This window comes from Grampus griseus (genome assembly GCF_964374135.1).
Source record: "Grampus griseus genome assembly, chromosome: 15".
Lineage (NCBI taxonomy): Eukaryota > Metazoa > Chordata > Mammalia > Artiodactyla > Delphinidae > Grampus > Grampus griseus.
This window is the reverse complement of record NC_139009.1, coordinates 86,891,510-86,913,876: the sequence shown is the minus strand read 5'-3', so window position 1 is coordinate 86,913,876 and position 22,367 is coordinate 86,891,510. Positions and strand designations below refer to the sequence as shown.

Below are 22,367 nucleotides of genomic sequence, written 5' to 3'. Positions count from 1 at the left end.
TCCATGCATGTGTTTTCTTTTCGGTAATGGGGATTTCAGCCCTTGTAGCATTTAGATCAGTGCTGTTAGCCCCTCAGAAGAGCCTAGAGGCCTGAAAGTCATGCCAACCTGCTAGGTAGATCCCTAGGCAGAGACTCAGCTGGAATTACCTTTAGTGTTTTTGACAGGCTAGAGTTTAAAAAGTCAAATAGCCTTTGCCGGGTTTGTTGGTGTCCCCAGGCACTGTTTTCCTCTACCCAGAGGCAAGCACTTCACTTCTTTGAGCCGAGGATTTTGGTGTTTGTCCTTGTGCGTAGAATTCTAGATACTACCTAGTGGCTTTCTTCTTTGGAAGATTGTTTATTCTCCTTTCCCCCACCGACCCACGCAGGTGCGGTGTGATTTTAAGTAGCTCAGCACTTAGTGTTTACGCGCATGACTACATGTTGTTCACCTGAGCACTTAGTGTTTACGCGCATGACTAAATGTTGTTCACCTGAGCCCTGTGAACTCCGCTTTTTTTTTCCCGGAGCTAATGACTCCACTCAGGCCCTATACTTGTTGGACTGCAAGCTTTGTCGCTCATGTCTTTCTCCCCCAAGACGCTGAGCAGCCTCCCGAGCTCCCTGAGGAGGGGCCTTCGGACCTCGTGCCCCTGGCCTCAGCCCCTCAGCCCCGTTGGCCTGGAGATCCTGTCCCCCGACGGCCACCGCCTCATTTCAGCTGGAGGTCACGGGAGGAGCATTGGCAGGCGTTGGCCGTGTCTTTGTCTTCACATTTAATTGACAGGTGGGTGGTGAGGCTCCATCCCTTCCGGGTCCTGGTGCCGAGGCTCAAGCCGGCTCCCGTCTCTCTGTGACTTGGTTTCTCCCGGGAGATCCCAGGCCCTGCCCTTTTCCTGCCCCTGGCGCCATCCTCCACGGCACACCTCGGCTCGGCCCCTCCGCACTTGGGTGTGCCCCGAGTGTGCATTTGTGGACGTGCGGTTGATAACTGGCCTCCTTCAGGACCGCCGTGCTCGGCATGTGGAGCCCCTCCCAGAGTGAGGCCTCCGTACCGCAGGGGGGTCGGGGCACCTGCGTACCCGCCCGCCCAGGGATGCGCGCCCGGCTGGTGACGTGTGCGCACGTGCCGGGTGCTTCCAAGCCTGGCCGCCCAGGAGCCTCGCTCTGCGGTTCTGGGAACCTTCCGAACTGTCCTTTGGAGCGGTACCCTGCGGGGGTGCGGTGGCCTGGTCTGCTCCTCTTCCTTTCGTCTCTTCTGTCATTGTAGACTTTGGTCCTACTTTTTGGAAATTTTGTCGTCTCTTTTAGTGAGAACATTTATGTTTGCTATCATTTTTTGTTTAGGAGCGTTCTCTTTCTCCCCGAATTTAAAAAACCAGAGTGTGGTCTTTGTGTCAGGGTCTCCTCTGCACGGTGGTCGTTTGCTCACTTTTCTTCCCCTGGAGAGTCTCTTCCCCCGGTGGCTTCCTTTCTCCTTGGAGGCTTTCCCGGGACGCTGGGCCGTCTGCTCTGTTTGCACGATCGATCCTGGGCAGGTGGGGGCCCCCCCCGGCTGCCCCATGGACCTCAGCTGCCTCACTGGTTGGTGGAGCGTTCAGCATCCTCCGGGCGGCGGTGCTGGCTCTCCCGGGCATCCCAGGGACCCGGGGCAGGGCTGCGGGGCTGAGTCGTACCCTGATCGTCCCCCGGCTGACGGGGCCCCGTGCCGCAGACCCTCTGCCCTCCCCTCTGCAGAGACGGACCGGGCGGGGCTGGAGCCGGCGGGGTGCAGCGGGCAGGGCCCTTCTCCAGCCTCCTCCGCGCGACCCGCCCCCGCTCCCCGTCTCTTGGTTCCTCTGCCCGCTTCATTCTTCTTCCCCTCCCGAAAGCGCTTGTCCCCATCCCCCTGTGCACCTTGGTTTATACCCGAAACAGCAGAACAAAGGTGAAGCTTGCTTTCTGACATTTCAGAGGCACTCCTTCAGCTCTGGAAAACGCGAGTTGTGACAGTAACAGCGCTCACTTAGGTTTGGGTGTGCCCTGGGTTTTGTTGGGAGGACACCGTGTTTGTGGTGCTTTCCTATCCTGTCCCTGTTATTCCACCAAAAAGATGCTAAATCACCCCTGAAAACCACATGCGAGCATGTTTTACATGTGTTAGCTCTGCACGTGTGATAACAGACGTCAAGCTTCTCTGAGCTGGGACTTCTGTGAGAGCAGTTTTCCCCTTGGTCTGATTAGCCCTGCATAATTGGCGATCGTTAAGTCACTATGCAGACAGGTGCTGGTGATGCCAGTGGACTCCTGGGGGAAAAGAGGGGAAAAAAAGGGGAAAACAGGTGAACTTGTGTAAGTGGTGCTTCCAGATTCCCCTGAGCCCAGGGGTCACTACGCTTGTTACCGCAAGTTCCCAGGGTCCCCCAGGCCCAGAAATAGGAGCCTAGAATCTCCCCCCACCTTCTTGGTGGCCGGGAGGGGCAACCTGGAAATTGTTTTGACCCTCGACATCTACTGTAAGAATTTCCACACCTGATTTCTATCGTATTGAAAAAATAATTCAGCAAGCACCTAAATAACCCTCGGCCTACATATGCCAGTTCTTTTTTCCCCCTCATTTGCTCATTCTTTTCATTTTTACATATGTTTCTTTGTTGAAATATTTGAAAGTTGTAGACATAGTAATACTTCCTGTTTAAATACTTCACGTGTCTCCTAAGATCTGCATTTTCTATGTAATCTGATCACCATTATCAGTCTAAAAATTAACAATAAATAGTATCATCTGATATGCAGTCCATATTTGAATTCCCTCCGCCCGCCCCCATGGTACCATAAATGTCCTTATAGCCTTTTCTGCTTTTTTTTTAATCTAGGATCCCGTCAGGGTTTACACATCGCTGTTATGCCTCTAACTCTTGTTTTTTCATGACATTTACCTTTTAAAAGCACAGGCTGGTTGTCCTTTAGAAACGTCCAACCTTCTGGACTTACCTGATTGTTTCCTCAGGATTAAATTCAGGTAAATATTTTTATGATAACGCTGGTCGATTTGCATCACATCAGGCTTGTCCACTACCAGTGCTGAGTTTGATGCCGGGAGGGGCTGGCTGCCGGCCACTTGACTGCCGGGATCCACGTTCCCAGGACCCAGCCAGGGGATCTCGGAGACTTGCAAGCCAGCGCGCTCAGCATCCATTACCAGTCCTCGTCTGGATCGGTTTTATGTTGGGATCACAAAAGCGGCAACTTCCTAATCCTGTAAATCCTCCTCTGTTTATTAACTGGCGTTCTTGCGGACAGAGGGACCGAGGCCTGCTCCTTCCCCCCTCCTTCCCCCCTCCTTCCCCCCTCCTTCCCCCCTCCTTCCCCCCTCCTTCCCCCCTCCTTCCCCCCTCCTTCCCCCCTCCTTCCCCCCTCCTTCCCCCCTCCCTCTCTCCCTCCCTCTCTCCCTCCCTCTCTCCCTCCCTCTCTCCCTCCCTCTCTCCCTCCCTCTCTCCCTCCCTCTCTCCCTCCCTCTCTCCCTCCCTCTCTCCCTCCCTCTGTTAGCTTTCTGGGGGCTGCTGTAATAAATTGCTAGGAACTAGGCGGCTTTAAAACAAGGGAAATTGATTCTCCCGCGATTCTGGGGGCTGGAGTCAGAAGTCGAGGTGTCGGCAGGGCCGCCGTGGTCCCCTCAAGGCGCCTTCAGGCTGTGGGTGCTTCATTCCCGGTGCTGGTCCCGTGGCCCCTTCCCTGCTGTCTGTCAGGTCCCTCCGTCCTTATAAGGTCACTGGTCACGGGTTCGAGGGCTCAGCTGGATAATCTAAGGTGGTCTTTTGGTCTCAAGATCCTTGATTACACCTGCTAAGACCCTTTTTCCAAGTAAGGTCAGTTTCCCAGGTTCTCGGAATTAGGATGTGAACATATTTTGAGGACCACCATCAATTTATGCCCCTCTTTTTTTTTTTTAAAGTCACTATGGACTAGAGGCTCTATCTTTGAGCACTTCCTTGATCTCCAGATGCTCCAGGCTCATCTTGTGTTTTCTGTGCCCCAAACCTGGAATCAGCCATTTCTACAAGGAGCCCTGCTTCCTCTCAATGGAGAGTATGGGTTAGAACTCAGGGTCTGAGCACTCACCGAGGTGTCCTTGCTTCCAGTGTTCGCAGTGGACAGAGCCAGGACAGGTGCGAATTCTTTCCAGTTGTGAGTTTATGCCGATGCCCCCAGTTTAAATCATAACGGGGTTCTTCCTCCCCTGCCCACTTCCCATATTGCTATTTCCTCCCTCCCACTATGAAAATAGTTTCTGACATCAGGAAAAACTCATTTGCTCTCTACTGCCAGCCATGCCGGTTTCAGAATCATTGCCTCGTTTCCAGTACCAACGACAAGCTTAAGAAAATTCAGAATTTCTCTGTAGTTCTTTTTGTCCTTAGAATCTGTCTCACTCAGAGTGTACAGTTATTGTGTTGAAAAGCTCCATGAAACATGTTTTTCTATGCCTGATACAAGCCAGGTTTATTTTTCTGTTTGTGCTCCGTTTATTTTAGGATTTCTCTTTTCTTTCTGATTGTTAAAGTGTGTAAGCCATTTCCATGGTTCAGAAGTCAAGCTGAATAAAAAGCTATGTGCAGACGTGTCTTGCTGCAATCCATGGCCTCCACCCTCTTCCCACTGTCATTAGTCCATTTTATGCATCGTTGGTTTCTTTCTGCAAATCCAGGCATTAGGCTGTGTGTATATACACACCTGCTACTCATCGTTACCAGGAGGTAGTGAATCACATGGATGGTTCGCCCTCTTTTCCTTTCCTGCACAGTATTCCCTGGAAGGCTCTGGTATCGGCGTGCGGAGCTCACCTTTGCTCTGTGTATCTCTCCTGTGTGTGTGCCCTGCATTCTCCGTGGCCAGGCTCCTGAGCAAGGCGTTTTCCTTGTTTCAGACACTCTGCTCTTGGAAACACTGCTGCCGCGAGTAAGCTTGTGCGTGTGGTCCCCCGAGCCATGCCCCAGAACACCCCCGTCAGAGCTTGTGGACAGCTCACCAGGCAGAAGTGGTGTCTCCTTTAGTGTGCATCCTCTTCCTAGGAGTGACGTCAAGCATCTTTCCAAGGGTTAAAGGATGCTAATGTATCTTTTTCCGAGAACTGTTCAGCTTTTGCCCATTTTTCTGTTGAGTTTTTGGTCATCTTTCCCCTCATTTTTAAGAGCTCTTAACACATCGGGGGTGTTAATTGTCCTCTGTGAGGTAAGCTGCAGCTGTTTTCTCGTGCCTCGAGTGGTTCCCAGGAAGATATCTGTGGTCTTGGTCCCCGTTCCTGGCGCAGAGCTCCTAAAACTGTTGGGGTTTCCTGAGCCATAGGGGTGTCTTCTGTTGTTCCTAAGATGCCCCTTTTGATCACCCTGAGTTTTTGCTTGGGGGTGACTCAGGGTGGGCCCTAGATTGGCTTGGAACGGGGCAGGTCACTGTCAGCCTCACCCCGCCACCTCCGGAAGCTTTGTAAAAAGTCGTCAACAGTGAGGTGTGGCGTGCTCCTCGGTGGGTGAGGAGCTGGGAGGGTGCTGCCTGGAGAGGCCGTGGAGGCTCTGGTCCCTCTGAGAGTATCTATTCGTCTGTTCCTGAGCTGCGTCCTTCCTGATAAACCGGCTGTCGTAAGGAGACTGTCTCTGAGTCCTGTGAGTCTTTCTAGCAAATTATCAAACCCAAGGAGGGGGTCGTGGAGCCCTGACTTGCAGCCAGTTGGTTGTGAGAAGCACAGGTGGCCCCGGGCCTGGTGGTGGTGAAGTGTGCCGTCCTGTGGGCCTGAGCCCCTCACCTGCGGGGTCTGCGCTCAGGGCAGCTCGTTGGCGTCCAGGGGGCCGGAGCGCTGGTTGGTGGTGTGGAAACCCCGCACCCTGGGGTCAGCTGTGTTCTGGGGGTGGAAACAGATCTTAGGACGATTTTTCCGTTTCCCCATGTGGTTCTTAAGAACGTGGTCCAGGTGTTGGGAGGGAGGTGAGGGGCCTGGGCTGTGAGGGGCGCGGCGCCCTGGAGGCCCGGGGGTCAGCGGGTGGAGAGGTGCACGGGGTTGGACCCCGGAGCCCAGGGCGGAGGTGACAGGTGCAGGGACTGGGGGCCCTCGGGGCCAGGAGGCAAGGCTGGAGATCTGCCCGGGTGGGAACCCTTCAGCGAGAGGAGCTGCTGTTGGAGGAGAGCCGTGCAGCTGAGGAGCCAGGATGTGATCCACCTGCCCCAGATGTTCAGACTCGGGGCTAAGCGCCGCCTGTGTTGCCCCCCGGGCCTGTGGCTGGGTGTCGCTCGCAGCTCTGCACCCTCCCTGGACTCCTGCCTGCCGGGCGTGGGCTGGCAGGTGTGAGCCTGGTGGGGCGGGGGGAGCCCTGCTGCGGGGACGGAGCCCTGGGGGGCGGGAGGCGGGCGGGGTGTCCCGTGGGACTGGCTTTGAGGGGGGCACCCCGCAGAACCCCGCACGCTGGAACTCCCGTGTGTGCATGCACGTCTCCCTTCCTCGTCTTCCGTTTCCTGCCTTTGTGTGGGATGAACATAATACAGTACGTGTAATACGCATGGGGCGCGATCACCGGAGGGGGCGATGGGAGTGATGTGGAGACTTGGAATCCGGAGCAGGGGCAGGACGGGGACGAGTCACCTGGAGAGAAGGTAGGAGTGTCACGTGGGAGGGCAGACACGGAAGCGCAGCCACGCGGGGCCTGCGCTGGCCGGAGCCTGACGAGGGGGCCGGACCGGGGCCGTGGGCTCGAGGGACTCGCTGGGGCAGGAGCGCGAGGGTCTGCCGGCCACCTGGGGGGAGGGGCGCCCAGAGCTGTGCCCATCACAGAGGGAGAGGCGGCAGGGCTCTTGTGACATCGGTTTGGTTTTTATTTTAGTTTAATTTTTATTTTATATTGAAGTACAGTTGATTTACAGTATTGTGTTAGTTTCAGGTGTACAGCAAAGTGATTCAGTTATACGTATACATATATCCTTTTCAGATTCTTTTCCATTGTAGGTTATTACAAGGTATCGAATATAGTCCCCTGTGCTATGTGGTAGGTCCTTGTTGGTTACCGATTTTGTATACAGTAGCGTGTATATGTTCATCCCAAACTCCTAATTTATCCCTCCCCTCTTCCCCCTTTGGTAACTAAGTTTATTTTGTATGTCTGAGAGTCTGTTTCTGTTTTGTAAAGAAGTTGTTTAACGGTTGTCTTAGAACGCGGAGCCTTCGGAGGCCTTGAGCAGGGAGGGGAACAGAGGTGGGCTCTCAGCTTGCGGGGAGATCGGCCGGAGCACTTGTTAAACCCCGGTGGCTCCCCACCCCCTGAGTTTCTGATTGGGGAGCCCTGCCGGGGCCTGAGAATCTGCATTTCCGACGGGCTTCCGGGGAAACGCTGTGTAGCTCCGGTCCGAATGAGCCTCTGCCCTGTCTACCTCGAGGGTCCCGGGGGCTGGGCGCTGTCCCCTCTCCGGGCTCCTCCAACAGCGGGAGTCCTCGAGATGACAGTTGAGTTTGGGGTCTCTACTGCCTGACCGGCTTGGAGATCTCATGGGTCAGCCTGCACTTTGCAAGTGTGGTGCTGCCCTACCTGGACGGACCTAACACTTCGGCTCCCCTGCAGACCTTAGGGAACTTATTTCAGACTTTCTCCCTGCGGGCTGTGGAAATTGCAGTGATACCAGAGCCTAGAAAGGCCTTCCTTGTGTTTCTCAGACTGTCTTATGCGTAAATACACCTGCATGAAGTTTTAAACGTGTGTCTAGTGTGAACAAGCAGAAATGGATTCTACTAAGTCTCTCATCTCAGTTAATAAGTGACCTTTTTACATGTAAAGACTTTCTAAAGGGACTGATGTTACCTACAACGCGCATAGGTCCTTGCGTTTTTAACCACTTTGGGGCATAAGATTTTTCCCATGGAAATGTTGGGGCAGCTTTTAGGAAAGTCTCTGGGGAGGTGTGAGTCACTTAGGTGTTCTGTGCCGCATTTGGGGACCCGCCAGCTGGGACTCTGGAGGCTGCGGGGTGGGGAGCTGGAGGGCTTGTGCTGGGGCTCGTCCCGGAGGCCGTCCTGGAGGAGGTGTCTCGGGAGGGAAGCAGGGCTGGCGCAGGGCCTCTGCGCGTGGCCTGGGAAGGACGCCAGTCGCCAGCCTGCCGGGGCCCCCCAGACCGCCTCATCCGGGCAGCTTCCATTCTGTGTAACCGCTGGCATGAAGGCAGGTCCGGCTGGCGGGGCAGGGTTCCGGGCCAGCTCTCCTCGGGTCGGGGGGCCGGGGGGGCAGGGTTCCAGGCCAGCTCCCCTTGGGTCGGGGGGCAGGAGGGCTCCCCATCCCGTGGCTGCTGCCCTTCGTGTGTGATGCTGCCTGACCCTTAGCCACCTGATGGTTTTAGGGAGACCTGGAGGTGGGGAAGCTCCCTCCTCTGACAGCCCCCTGCCTTATCTGGAGAATTTTAAACAGAATAGTATCTTGTGATTTGAATCCTCTGATCGGTTTAGGATGCGTGTCCTTGTCTGCTTTGAAGGCCTTCAGTTGAGCCACCGCAGGGTCTATATCTGTTCCTCGGGGGCCGGAGTTGTGAGGGTTCGTGGGAGGTGAGCAGGGCTCCTCTTTCCTGGGCGCGTTTGATGCTGTGATCACACAAGGCAGGCAGCCTGCGTGGCAGGGATGGGGGCCCCTGGGACCTCAGCCACCCTTTCTGCCCAGGCGGGAGGAACTTTGCCCGGATCCTGGGTCGATGGGAGATTAAAGCACCTGCCTGTGCTCTGGTTCTGGTTGTTCCGCTGCGTGACCGACCCCTTCAGGACTTGCACAGAGCAGCGGCTGTTTCACCACCCTCATGGGTCTGTGGGGTGGGAATTTGAAAAGCAGAGTCTGTTCTCTGGTGGCGTCTAGCCTGACGGTTGGGACTCACACAGCGGGGCTGGAGGGTCCCCTTCCCGGAGACTCGGCTGGCAAGTCTGCCCCTGAGGACAGCTCGGCCGGCGTGGTTGTTGGAGCCCCCGTGGGTGACCTGTCTGCCCTCGGGTGGTCGCGGTCCTGCCAGCTGGCCCTGGGCTGCAGGATCCGGTGTTTCCAGCAACCGAGGCCCACATGCACACTGGTTCTGACCGGCTGCCCAGACTGCGGGGAGGGCCAGGACCCCTCCTCTGATGGGATGTGTCACCTGTGGCACCAGGGAGGGTCTCGCTCTCTGAACATCACGCTGACGCTGCGGAGTGCAGCAGACGGGCTGGGCCTGGCCTCTGCTGAGCCCTGTCTCGGGACCCGAGAGGAGCAGGGGCGGCCAGGGGAAGGCGCCCGCACTGCAGCGTCCTGGAACTTTCTCCACAGACGGTGCGTGGTTCGGATGAGCCCAGGAGCCTGGGCGGTACGGGTTTCCATTGTGAATCCGCCTCTGGATGAAGCGTTTACCTGCGTAGGTGGAGCATCTTTCTCGGTCAGTGGGCTGCGTGGCCCTGAGGGTTTCACGAGGTCTCCGTGCTCAGTTTGGGTTTGATCACGTGTCCCACGGGCGTCTGGGGGGAATGAGCTTAGCAGCCGGTTTGGGGAAAACAAGGCGCCTGTCTCCGTGGGAGTGGGGATGAGCCCGGGCCCTAGACGGGCTATGCAGGCCTGGGAAGGAGGCCCCCGCATGGCCCTGTCACACGGCTGTGGGGTGACCTGACAAGTCACAGGTGCTCCTCTTGGCTCTGGTCTTCAGCTGTGACGTGGGAGTGACAGCGTGACCTTGGGCTTGGAAACGGTGAGCCCGGAAGGCCCCTGCAAGGGCCCTGGCGTCATTCCAGCGCCACCGAGTCCCTGAGCCACCTTGTCCTTGTCCTGAGACCCAGGCCGGGTCTGTTCAGGGTCTGTTCCTGCCCCCCGTTAGACACCTCTCCTCGTCACTGTGGGATGGAGAGGGAGGCGAGAGTGCGTTTGTCCCAGCCGTTATCCCTCCCGCAGCCGCCCCCCAGCTCTTAGCCTGTGACAAACCCGTGTCACACCCGCCCTGACCTCCCGGCCCATCCTGACGCCCTGTCCTCTGCTTTCAGCTCGCTTCTCCCCTGCCCGTCTGCCCCTCACACCCCTGCTTCCTCTGGTGCTGAAACCCTGCTGCCTTCACCACGCTGAGTGATGCTGGTCACCTGCTAACCAGGGCCCAGCTACCTAAGGGGAAGCAGTGGTGCTCGCCTTCAGTTCATGGGCAGAATCCTCGGGGGAGCTTGTCAGGAACACAGCCCCCGAGGCCCACCCTGAGCTGCAGCCTCGTCTTCCCTCCCCAGGGACCTCTGCTGCCCTTCTCCTCCCAGGGCATCCATCTCCTGCTGAGCCCAGAAGGCGGCTCTGCTTCTGAAGATAAAAAGGACTAAGCAAGTGATGTTTGTGAGAAAGGAAAAGCATTCCCTGACCTCCGTTTGGCTGGTTTTGGTGCCTGGCCTGCCCGTGCTTGGTGTTTTGAGTGAATAAGGACACTCCTGCTCTTGCAGGGAGACCCGCCCTAAGCCGCCAGTTAAAAAGAGGTGTGCCGTGGTCACCATGGCCACACGGGGGGCCACAGCGTACCCTGCGGGGGGGGGCCGCTGTCCCGAGAATGGAGTGCCCCGGCGAGGTGCCCGGAGACCCTGTAAAGGCAGCTGAAGTGGTGAGGAGGTGCGGAGTCCTGCGGGAGCAGGGGCTGCAAGGGGGTCCGATGGTGGGGGGGTGGGTCACGAAGCCCTGGGGTGGGCGGGGAAGAGCAGCTGGGGAGAAGGGCACGTGTCCAGGTGCCGCGAAGGGGCATTTCCCGCCCACGGTCCGCATTATCCGTCTGTAAAGGGCGGCGAAGCTCCTGAGGTGCGCGTCTTCCCCGGCAGATCCCGGGCCGCCCGCGCTTCCTGAGGGAGACGAAGAAGCAGAGCCCTGCTGGGGCCGGGGGGATGACTCGGGAGACCTGTGTGTCTACTTCCCGGGACGGGGAGGGCAGCCTTACCTGCTCTCAGGTGGTCTAGGTGACTGCAGGAGGACCGAGAAATGTCTCCAAAATAGACATTTTAAAGAGATTCAGGAAGAGGTTGAGAAGGAGAAAACGGAATAAACTAATAACCGCGGGATGATTTGGGAAGACGATCAAAAGGCTGTCACCACTCGGAAGGCACCTTAGGGCCTGGGTCATCTCAGGCGCAGTTAGTTCCCTGGCACAGAGAGAGGGGGACGCTTCTGGGCTGTTTTGATGAGGAGCTAATCCTAAAGCCAGAATGAGACAAGGTACTCATTTCAGGTCCACAGTGAGGACAAGTGTCACAGGGTCTGCACCTCCTGGTTCACGGGTAGCTGGCATCCCAGGTGAGCAGTGACCCAGATAGAGACCGGGGACAGGGGGCATGCAGCTTAGCAGGGGCTCAAGAACCTTTTCCCTCCTTTTTACAAAGCAAGGTAAGCACATAGATACAAGGAAAAAATAGTCAGCATTTGAACTCAGTATTTTGGCGTCTTCAGACAGTCTTCTTTTTTTCTGTGTAATTTTTAGTAGCAGATATATTTTCTCGTCTGGGGCCGTCACACCTGCATTATCAGGTTGCAGCATGGTTTCGTTGCCATATTTTTATTGAGATGTAATTGATATATAACGTTTTATTAGTTTCAGGTGTACATGTGATGATTCAATGTGCGTGTGTGTTGGGAAATGATCACCATAAGTTTACTTAACATCCGTCACCACACAGTTAGATTTTTTTTTTTTTTTTGCGGTACGCGGGCCTCTCACCGCTGCGGCCTCTCGGGTTATGGAGCACAGGCTCCGGACGCGCAGGCTCAGCGGCCATGGCTCACGGGCCCAGCCGCTCTGCGGCATGTGGGATCTTCCCGGACCGGGGCACGAACCTGTGTCCCCTGCATCGGCAGGCGGACTCTCAACCACTGCGCCACCAGGGAAGCCCCACAGTTACAGATTTGTGTGCGTGTGTGATGAGATCCTGGAAGACTCACTGTCTTAGCAGCTTCCTTCAAATACTTAGGACAGTGTTGTTAACTACAGTCACATGCTGTACACGACATTCCCAGGACTTATTTTAACCCCATTTCACACCACCCATCCCTCACCTCCCACCTCCCACGTCTGGCAACCGCTGATCTGTTCTCTGTACCTGTGAGCTTGGGTTTTTGTTGTTTGTTTTTAGAGTCTATGTGTAAGTGAGATCCTACGGTATTTGTTTTTCTCTGACATTCACTTGGTGTAATGCCTTGAGGATCCAGCAGTGTTGCCGCGCATGGCAGGATCTCCATCTTTTTGTGGCTGAATCATATTCCATTGTGTATATACACCGTATCTTCTTTACCCATTCATCCGTCAGTGGACGCTCACCTGACGTCTGTATCCTGGCTGTTGTGAATAGTGCCGCAGTGACCATAGAGGTACATGTATCCTTCGGAATTAGTGTTCTCATTGCCTTTGGATGAATAGCCTGGAGTGGAATTGCTGGATCGGGTGGTAGTTCTGTTTTTAATTTTTTGAGGAACCTCTGCACCGTTTTCCGTAGCGGCTGCACCAGTTTACATTCCCACCAACAGTGAGTGAACCAGGGTTCCCTTTTCTCCGCACCCTCACCAACACCTGTTATCGCTTATCTTTTTTGATAATTGTTAGTCATATTTAATGAATTTATGATTTCATCACGTGAATGGCTATATCATAATTTATATAATAGTTCCCCAATTGTAATGTATTTTGGTTTACTTTTTTCTTAATTATAAATAAGGCTGTGCCTCGTGAAGGCCGCTTTCTTGTGTGTATACTTATTTCCTGAGGATGATCCTCAAAAGTAGGATCCCATGGTCCAAAGGCATAAACGTTCTTTGTTTTATAATGAGTAATGAATATAGTACAGCTCCATTTTAATTTCTCCCATTTCTTGCTTACTTGCCACTTTCTACTTATTTATTGCTTATCTTTTCGATCATAGTTTCCTCTTCTGTTGGAAGAGGGCTGTGCTTTTATGATTTCATCATGCCCCTTGTTCACAACGGGGCTCTCTTGCAAGGAGCATGATTTTGGACACTGAGAACTCTGCAGTGAACGTTTATCAGCCCCCCTGCTGGGTATCGGCAGATGCAGTGAGAACATGCCTAGTGTCGCCCCTCACCTCAGGGCCTTCCCAAGCTCCCAGGATTGCCAGCCCCGGACTCCAGGGTGTGTGTGTGTTTGCTCCCTGCTTTCCCCAGCATCTGGCAGCACCTGAGTGCTCCTGGCCTCGGGAGGTGCGCATCACTGGGGGAGTGGGCACGTGGGGGCCGTGTCGGCATGTGGACAGAGCCTTAGCGACACCGTTCTCTGTGGACGTCTCTCTGTGAGGTACCCTCTGGTCAGTAACTTCAAGTGCGTGTCATGGTCTAGTGTGTCTGTAAAGTCACCCCTGGTAAAATCCACTGCGGCAGCCGGACTGGTTTAGACGCGGTTACTCAGCTGTCTGCCGTCAGGGAGGTGGCCCAGCAGACGAGGCTGTGATGTAGGGGAGCTGGGTGAGGGCTGAGAGAGAGGACGGCCACAGGGTCAGGCCATCCTCTACTTCTCTGAGTCTCGGTCTCATCGACGTTGGAGGGGAGGGGTTGGACTGAGCCCTGGGATCTCTTTGATTCTTGTAGGTCTTTGATTCCCGTGACCGGCTCTTCCTCAAAGGCTGGGGACGTACTGCGTATCAAAGCACGTGCACCGTGGCACTCCAGGCCCCAGAAGGTTATGCCAGCGTCAGGGGTATATAGGGTCACCTTTTCGCTGATGTTTAGTTGCACTTACTATTTTATTTATGTAGGTACGTATGTATGTATTACCGGCTGCACTGTGCAGCATGCAGGGTCTTAGTGCCCCGACCAGGGATCGAACCTGCACCCCCTGCAGTGGAAGCACGGAGTCCTAACCGTTGAACCGCCAGGGAAGTCCCAGGACTTATTATTTTGAAAGTGTGCATTTTATTGTCTTCGTGAGCTATAGTTTTCATAGGCAACTTTAAGATATTGGTTAAAAATTAATATTGTATTACTTGGAGTCCTTGAATGTTGTGAACTTAAATATTGACTGCTCCTTTCTCTTTCTCTTACAGCTATTTGGGGCAACTTGGTTAATATGAGGTAATTGTTTTTAATAACTCGGCTGTTACGTTTGGGTTGAGAGGATACATTTCATTGTTACATATACACCATGACGTCATGGGCTGATTGAGGACGATGTAAAAGCGGAACTGAGCTTGGTGTTCACACGTCCAGCGCGTCTTCTGTCCTGGGGTGTTCCGGAGGACGCAGCTGGTTATCACGCTGACCCAAGTCCAGCTCGGATGTGACGGTGAATCTCGAGGCAGCCGTGGCGGCTCCTTGATGCCCGCCTCAGGCCTGCCTGGCCTTGTAGACAGAAGAGGGTGGACCTGAGCTTTCAGGCTCCTGAAATGTAAATGGCATTTCTGGGCGGCTTGAGCAAAGCACTCAGGGGCACCTTTCCAAAGCCTCTTAGGGAAACCGAGGCTGCCCTCACCCCCAGGAGCAGACCGGTGGATGCTTGAGCCCACTGTCCGTCCCAGGGGAGGGGAGGACCCGGGGACCTTCTGGCCTGAGTGAGCATTATTTGTGTTGCTCAGCAGAGCTTGAGGGACACTTGTAAAAGTCAAATCCTTGTGTCAGTATTCTTAAAAAAAAAAAAAAAAAAAAAAAAACAGGGAAAGTCATAAGCATTCATTGTAAAAACAGATTTGGTGCCGTGAGTACAGTTTTACATTTAAAGAAAAACCCCCTCCACTTTGTACTTCTTGGTGTGACTGTCAAAGAGCAGCAGTCGCACTGCGGCGGCAGCAGGCTTGGGAAGTCAGTGCAGCTGTGGGCAGCCGGGGAGGGTCGCTCTGCCCCCACCAGGCTCTTCACGTCCAGTGGGGTTTGCAGGGCGGCTGGGGCCGTGTTGACCCAATTCCTCCCGCCGGGGCTGGTGTGTGTCTCCTGACAGAGGCCCCTGTGTGTGGCTGGAGGGCTGCTCAGGCCCCATTAAAGGAGCTCTGTCTTTGCACTTGGAAAAACTCCATTTTGCATTAAATCCCAGGAAAGCCCAGCAGAGAAACTTGTACTCCCTATAGACACGCTTCCTGCCTCTAATTTACAATCCCGTGTTGGGTGGAATGTGAAAGTGAGATGGTCTTAGTTTAACAGAAGCGCCCCGTCAGGTGGTGGTGAGCCTGGGGTACGGCGCTGAGGGGCTACCCCCAGCCCCCTCCTCCCCCGCCATCCTGGGGGGTTGGTGCCCGGGTCGGGTTCTTGGGGAGGAGGGGGCGACCTGCACCCTTTGGCCTGTTGCGGTGATTTGTTCAGAAGTACACCTGGGAGTCACAGAGTCTTTCCTGGTCTCAGTTTTGTAGTTTTCTACTCAACAGGTCCATCCAGGAAAACGGTGAACTCAAGATTGAAAGCAGGATTGAAGAGGTTAGTCTCTTTTCCAAGCTTTGCCCCTCCTTTTCCTGCTAACTGGTCCACTGCAGTCCCTTTGCTTGCGCTGGTATCTTTATCGTGGCCGCTTGATGCTGACCTGTGATTCTGAAACCGTCTCGCGGAAATCATTCCCTCGTTTAAGAAGGACTTTGTTAGGCTGTGGCCGCACCTCTGTCAGCATTTGTCCATTTGTTAAGGTGCAGTGTGTTAAATCTGCCCTCCAGGCAAGATGGATTTAAGCTCTTCTGTGACTTTTCAGGGGAGCCTTTCCAGGCTTCCTTAGAGGAACGGCAGTGAGGACCTTCACCAGGGATGGGGGCAGGGGCCACCCTCCACTCACCTGAGCAGGTGCCAACAGGAAACACGGCCCGACTCGTTTGCGAGGACCCGGGGACACGCAGAGCAGGGCGGGCGCACGAGCGGAGGGGAGGCTGCGGCCTGCCTCACTGAAAGCCGGCAACTCTAGCCCACTTCACACCTTCTGGTTAAAATAATTGCTCGTGTTTTAGTCCAGCGTCGGTGCAGACTGACTGTTGTAATCTGGGCTGTGGGAGCGCTGGGAGCTGCTCACGGTGACTTGGAGGCACATACCGGCCGTCCTGTGCAGCCCCGGCCCTGGCCCACGAATGCAGTGGACACACGGCCTGCGACGCAGGCGCTGTGCTGATGGCAGGCGACACACGGCGGGCAGCCCCCGGGGGTCCTCTCTCTCACCTGAAGAGAAGTGGGGGTGGTGATCACCTGTTTTCACGAGCCTGAACCACCTCTGACTTAGCCCGTGAGGTCGGGAAGGAAAAAGGTGAATTTCCTGAGGGCTTAGGCATCTCTGGAGTGAGAGATTCCAACACGCAGTTCAGTATCTCGATTCTAGGATTGTGAGTCACGGGGTCTTACTTAACCTCAAGTTGGAGGTGAATCGTAGAAGGAATTAAAATCTATTTCACATCACGTCCTGTCCCTCTGTAACATCAGAGTGGGTGAACGTGGCGGAGGACTGGGTTTCTGCTTGAAAACTGATACTGGTTATTTTCGTTTTAGATTGTTGAACCACTAAGAGAGAAAATCAGAGATTTGGAAAAAAGGTATGTGTACTTTTTCTTTTGTCTAAGAAAATACTTATATCTTACTGACCTTAGAAGGTCAATATCTAATGTCAGTTCATCTTAGCTGAGTAATTAACTCTGTAATTTCAAAGATACAGGGCACTTTCAAGACAGGGACTTTTCCACAAGAACGTCAATTTTTACTCTAAAATTCGGATGCAGTGTTTTTAAATCTTTTTTTCCTTTGCTCATTAAAAAGTATTTCTGATGAAAGCTATGGGCTCTCTCAAGAAAAAAAATATTTAAATGATTTTTTTAACATCTTTATTGGAGTATAATTGCTTTACAATGTTGTGTTTTTGCTGTATAACAGAGTGAATTAGCTACATGCATACATATATCCCCATATCTCCTCCCTCTTGTGTCTCCCTGCCACCCTCCCTTTCCCTTTCCCTTTCCCTTTCCCTTTCCCTTTCCCTTTCCCTTTCCCTTTCCCTTTCCCTTTCCCTTTCCCTTTCCCTTTCCCTTTCCCTTTCCCTTTCCCTTTCCCTTTCCCTTTCCCTTTCCCTTTCCCTTTCCCTTTCCCTTTCCCTTTCCCTTTCCCTTTCCCTTTCCCTTTCCCTTTCCCTTTCCCTTTCCCTTTCCCTTTCCCTTTCCCTTTCCCTTGGTCGCAAAGCACTGAGCTGACCTCCCTGTGCTATGCGGCTGCTTCCCACTAGCTATCTATTTCACATTTGGTAGTATATATATGTCCATGCCACTCTCTCACTTCGTCCCAGCTTACCCTTCTCCTTGCCTTTGTCCTTTATTCCTGTCCTGCCCCTAGGTTCATCAGAACCATTTTTTTTTTTTAGATTCCATATATATGTGTTAGTGTACGGTATTTGTTTTTCTCTTTCTGACTTACTTCACTCTGTATGACAGACTCTAGGTCCATCCACCTCACTACAAATAACTCAATTTAGTTTCTTTTTATGGCTGAGTAATATTCCATTGTATATACGTGCCACATCTTCTTTATCCATTCATCTGTTGATGGACAGTTAGGTTGCTTGCATGTCTTGGCTACTGTTAATAGTGCTGCAGTGAACATTGTGGTATGTGACTCTTTGATGGTTTTCTCAGGCTATGTGCTCAGTTTTGGGATTGCTGGGTCACATGGTAGTTCTATTTTTAGTTTTTTAAGGAATCTCCATACTGTTCTCTATAGTGGCTGTATCAATTTACATTCTCATCAACAGTGCAGGAGGGTTCCCTTTTCTCCACGCTCTCTCCTGCATTTATTATTTGTAGATTTTTTGATGATGGCCATTCTGACAGGTGTGAGGTGATACCACACTGTACTTTTGATTTGCACTTCTCTAATGATTAGTGATGTTGAGCGTCCTTTCATGTGTTTGTTGGCAATCTGTATGTCTTCTTTGGAGAAATGTCTATTTAGGTCTTCTGCCCATTTTTGGATTGGGTTGTTTTTTGTTGTTTTTTTTTTTTTGGTAGTACACGGGCCTCTCCTGTCGTGGCCTCTACCGTTGCAGAGCACAGGCTCCAGACATGCAGGCTCAGCAGCCATGGCTCACGGGCCTAGCCGCTCCACGGCATGTGGGATCTTCCCGGACCGGGGCACAAACCTGTGTCCCCTGCATCGGCAGGCGGACTCTCAATCACTGCGCCACCAGGGAAGCCCCTGTGCAAAAGCTTTTAAGTTTCATTAGGTCCCATTTGTTTATTGTTGTTTTTATTTACATTATCCTAGGAGGTGGATCAAAAAAGATCTTGCTGTTATTTATGTCATAGAGTGTTCTGCCTATGTTTTCCTCTAAGAGTTTTACAGTGTCTCCCCTTACATTTAGGTCTTTAATCCATTTTGAGTTTATTTTTGTGTATGGTGTTAGGAATTGTTCTAATTTCATTCTTTTGCATGTAGCTGTCCAGTTTTCCCAGCACCATTTGTTGAAGTGGCTGTCTTTTCTCTGTTATATAGTCTTGCCTCCTTTATCAAAGATAAGGTGACCATATGTGCATGAGTTTATCTCTGGCCTTTCTGTCCTGTTCCATTGAGCTGTATTTATGTTTTTGTGCCAGTACCATACTGTCTTGATTACTGTAGCTTTGTAGTATAGTCTGAATTCTGGGAGACTGATTCCTCCAGCTCCATTTTTCTTTCTCAGGATTGCTTTGGCTATTCGGAGTCTTTTGTGTTTCCATACAAATTGCGAAATTTTTTGTTCTAGTTCTGTGAAAAATGCCAGTGGTAGTTTGATAGGGATTGCATTGAATCTGTAGATTGCTTTGGGTAGTAGAGTCATTTTCACAATGTTGATTCTTCCAATCCAAGAACATGGTATATCTCTCTACCTGTTGGTATCATCTTTCATTTCTTTCATCAGTGTCTTATAGTTTTCTGCATACAGATCTTTTGTCTCCTTAGGTAGGTTTATTCCTAGATATTTTATTCTTTTTGTTGCAATGGTAAATGGGAGTGTTTCCTTAATTTCTCTTTCAGATTTTTCATCATTAGTGTATAGGAATGCAAGAGATTTCTGTGCATTAATTTTGTATCCTGCTACTTTACCAAATTCATTGATTAGCTCTAGTACTTTTCTGGTAGCATCTTTAGGATTCTCTGTGTATAGTATGATGTCATCTGCAAACAGTGACAGTTTTACTTCTTTTCTGATTTGTATTCCTTTTATTTCCTTTTCTTTGATTGCTGTGGCTAAAACTTCCAAAACTATGTTGAATAAGAGTGGTGAGAGTGGACAGCCTTGCATTATTCCTGATCTTAGAGGAAATGGTTTCAGTTTTTCACCATTGAGGATGATGTTGGCTGTGGGTTTGTCGTATATGGCCTTTATTATGTTGAAGTAAGTTCCCTCTATGCCCACTTTCTGGAGAGTTTTTATCATAAGTGAGTGTTGAATTTTGTCAAGCTTTTTCTGCATCTGTTGAGATGATCATATGGTTTTTATCCTTCAATTTGTTAATATGGTGTAACACATTGTTTTGCGTATATTAAAGAATCCTTGCATTCCTGGGATAAACCCCACTTGATCATGGTGTATGATCCTTTTAATGTGCTGTTAAATTCTGTTTGCTAGTATTTTGTTGAGGATTTTTGCATCTATGTTCATCAGTGATATTGACCTGTAGTTTTCTTTCTGACATCTTTGTCTGGTTTTGGTATCAGGGTGATGGTGGCCTCATAGAATGAGTTTGGGAGTGTTCCTCCCTCTGCTATATTTTGGAAGAGTTTGAGAAGGATAGGCGTTAGCTTTTCTCTAAATGTTTGATAGAATTCGCCTGTGAAGCCATCTGGTCCTGGGCTTTTGTTTGTTGGCAGATTTTTAATCACAGTTTCTGTTTCAGTGCTGTGATTGGTCTGTTTATATTTTGTATTCCTGGTTCTGTCTCAGGAGGTTGTGTTTTTCTAAGAATTTGTCCATTTCTTCCAGGTTGTCCATTTTATCAGCATATAGTTGCTTGTAGTAATCTCTCATGATCCTTGGTATTTCTGCAGTGTCAGTTGTTACTTCTCCTTTTTCATTTCTAATTCTATTGATTTGAGTTTTCTCCCTTTTTTTCTTGATGAGTCTGGCTAATAGTTTATCAATTTTGTTTATCTTAGAGAACCAGCTTTTAGTTTTTATTGATCTTTGCTATTGTTTCCCTCTTTTTATTTCTGATCTGATCTTTATGATTTCTTTCCTTCTGCTAACTTTTTTGGGGTTTTTTTTTGTTTTTCTTTTAATTGCTTTAGGTGTAAGGTTAGGTTGTTTATTTGAGATTTTTCTTATTGCGGTAGGATTGTTTGCTATAAACTTCCCTCTTAGAACTGCTTTTGCTGCATCCCATAGGTTTTGCATCATCATGTTTTCATTGTCATTTGTCTCCAGGTATTTTTTTGATTTCCTCCTCAGTGATTGCTTGGTTATTTAGTAGCGTAGTGTTTAGCCTCCATGTGTTTGTATTTTTTACAGTTCTTTTTCCTGTAATTGATATCTAGTCTCATAGCATTGTGGTCAGAAAAGATACTTGATATGATTTCAGTTTTCTTAAATTTACCAAGGCTTGATTTGTGACCCAAGATATGGTCTGTCCTGGGGAATGTTTCATGAGCACTTGAGAAGAAAGTGTATTGTGTTGTTTTTGAATGGAATGTCCTATAAATATCAATTAATTGAAGCTTATGTTTCCTTATTTATTTTCATTTTGGATGATCTGTCCATTGGTGAAAGTGGGGTGTTAAAGTCCCCTACTATGATTGTGTTAGTGTTGATTTCCCCTTTTATGGCTGTTAACATTTGCCTTATGTATTGAGGTGCTCCTGTGTTGGGTGCATAAATATTTACAATTGTTATATCTTCTTGGATTGATTCCTTGAACATTATGTAGTGTCCTTCTTTGTCTCTTGTAATAGTCTTTATTTTAAAGTCTATTTTGTCTGATATGAGTATTGCTACTCCAGCTTTCTTTAGATTTCTATTTGCATGGAATATCTTTTTCCATCCCCTCACTTTCAGTCTGTATGTGTCCCTAGGTCTGAAGTGGGTCTCTTGTAAACAGCATATATACGGGTCTTATTTTTGTATCCATTTAGCCAGTCTGTGTCTTTTGGTTGGAGCATTTAATCCATTTACATTAAAGGTAATTATTGATATGTATGTTCCTATTACCATTTTCTTAACTGTTTTGGTTTTGTAGGTCTTTTACTTCTCTTTTGTTTCCTGTGTAGAGAAGTTCCTTTAGCATTTGTTGTAAAGCTTGTTTGGTGGTGCTGAAGTCTCTTAGCTTTTCCTTGTCTGTAAAGGTTTTAGTTTCTCTTGAAAATCTGAATGGCATCCTTGCTGGGTAGAGTAATCTTGGTTGTAGGTTTTTCCCTTTCATCACTTTAAATATGTCCTGCCCCTCCCTTTTGGCTTGCAGAGTTTCTGCTGAAAGATCAGCTGTTAACCTTATGGAGATTCCCTTGTATGTTATTTGTTGCTTTTCCCTTGCTGCTTTTAATATTTTTGCTTTGTGTTTAACTGTTGATAGTTTGATTAATATGTGTCTTGGCGTGTTTCTCTTTGGGTTTATCCTGTGTGGGACTCTCTGCGCTTCCTGTACTTGATTGACTATTTCCTTTCCCATGTTAGGGAAGTTTTCAACTATAATCTCTTCAGATATTTTCTCAGACCCTTTCCTTTTCTCTTCTTCTGGGACCCCTGTAATTCGGATGTTGGTGCGTTTAATATTGTCCTAGAGGTCTCTGAGACTGTCCTGAATTCTTTTCATTCTTTTGTCTTTATTCTGCTCTACGGTAGTTATTTCCACTATTTTATCTTCCAGCTCACTTATCCGTTCTTCTGCCTCAGTTATTCTGCTATTGATTTCTTCTAGAGTATTTTTTTTTCTCCTGGTACACGGGCCTCTCACTGTTGTGGCCCCTCCCGCTGTGGAGCACAGGCTCTGGACGTGTAGGCTCAGTGGCCATGGCTCACGGGCCCAGCTGCTCCATGGCATGTGGGATCCTCCCAGATTGGGGTGTGAACCCCCGTCCCCTGCATCGGCAGGCAGACTCTCAACCACTGCGCCACCAGGGAAGCCCTAGAGTATTTTTAATTTCAGTTATTGTGTTGTTCATCACTGTTTGTTTGCTCTTTAGTTCTTCTAGATCCTTGTAAAATGTTTCTTGTATTTTCCTCATTCTGTTTCTGAGATTTTGGATCATTTTTACTATCATTACTCTGAATTCTTTTTCAGGTAGATTGCCTATTTTGTCTTCATTCATTTGGTCTTGTAGGTTTTTACCTTGCTCCTTCGTCTGTGACGTATTTTTTTGTCATTTCATTTTTTCTTTTTTTTTTTTTTTTTGATGGGTGGGACTGTATTCCTGTCTTACTGGTTGTTTGGCCTGAGGTGTCCAGCACTGGAGTTTGCAGGCAGTTGGATAGAGCTGGGTCTTGGTGCTGAGATGAGATCCTCCGGCA

General features: G+C 50.5%; 1 protein-coding gene across 5 annotated transcripts in view; it reads left to right on the top strand.

Moving 5' to 3' along the window:
• The window catches only part of UXS1 (UDP-glucuronate decarboxylase 1), an 82,832-nt gene that overhangs the window by 2,436 nt on the left and 58,029 nt on the right, over nucleotides 1–22,367 (top strand). For 2 of the 5 annotated variants that reach the window (XR_014297845.1, XM_082672799.1), the window contains exons 2-4: nucleotides 13,993–14,020; nucleotides 15,286–15,349; nucleotides 16,394–16,437. Coding sequence is in view for 2 of the 5 variants with exons in the window: in XM_082672799.1 (XP_082528925.1) it covers nucleotides 13,993–14,020; nucleotides 15,286–15,349; nucleotides 16,394–16,437 (136 nt within the window). In the remaining 3 variants the exon portion in view is untranslated. Of the gene's footprint in view, nucleotides 1–13,992; nucleotides 14,021–15,285; nucleotides 15,350–16,393; nucleotides 16,438–22,367 lie in introns of those variants that run through there. The other 3 variants (XM_082672800.1, XM_082672803.1, XM_082672801.1) reach the window with 3 other exon arrangements.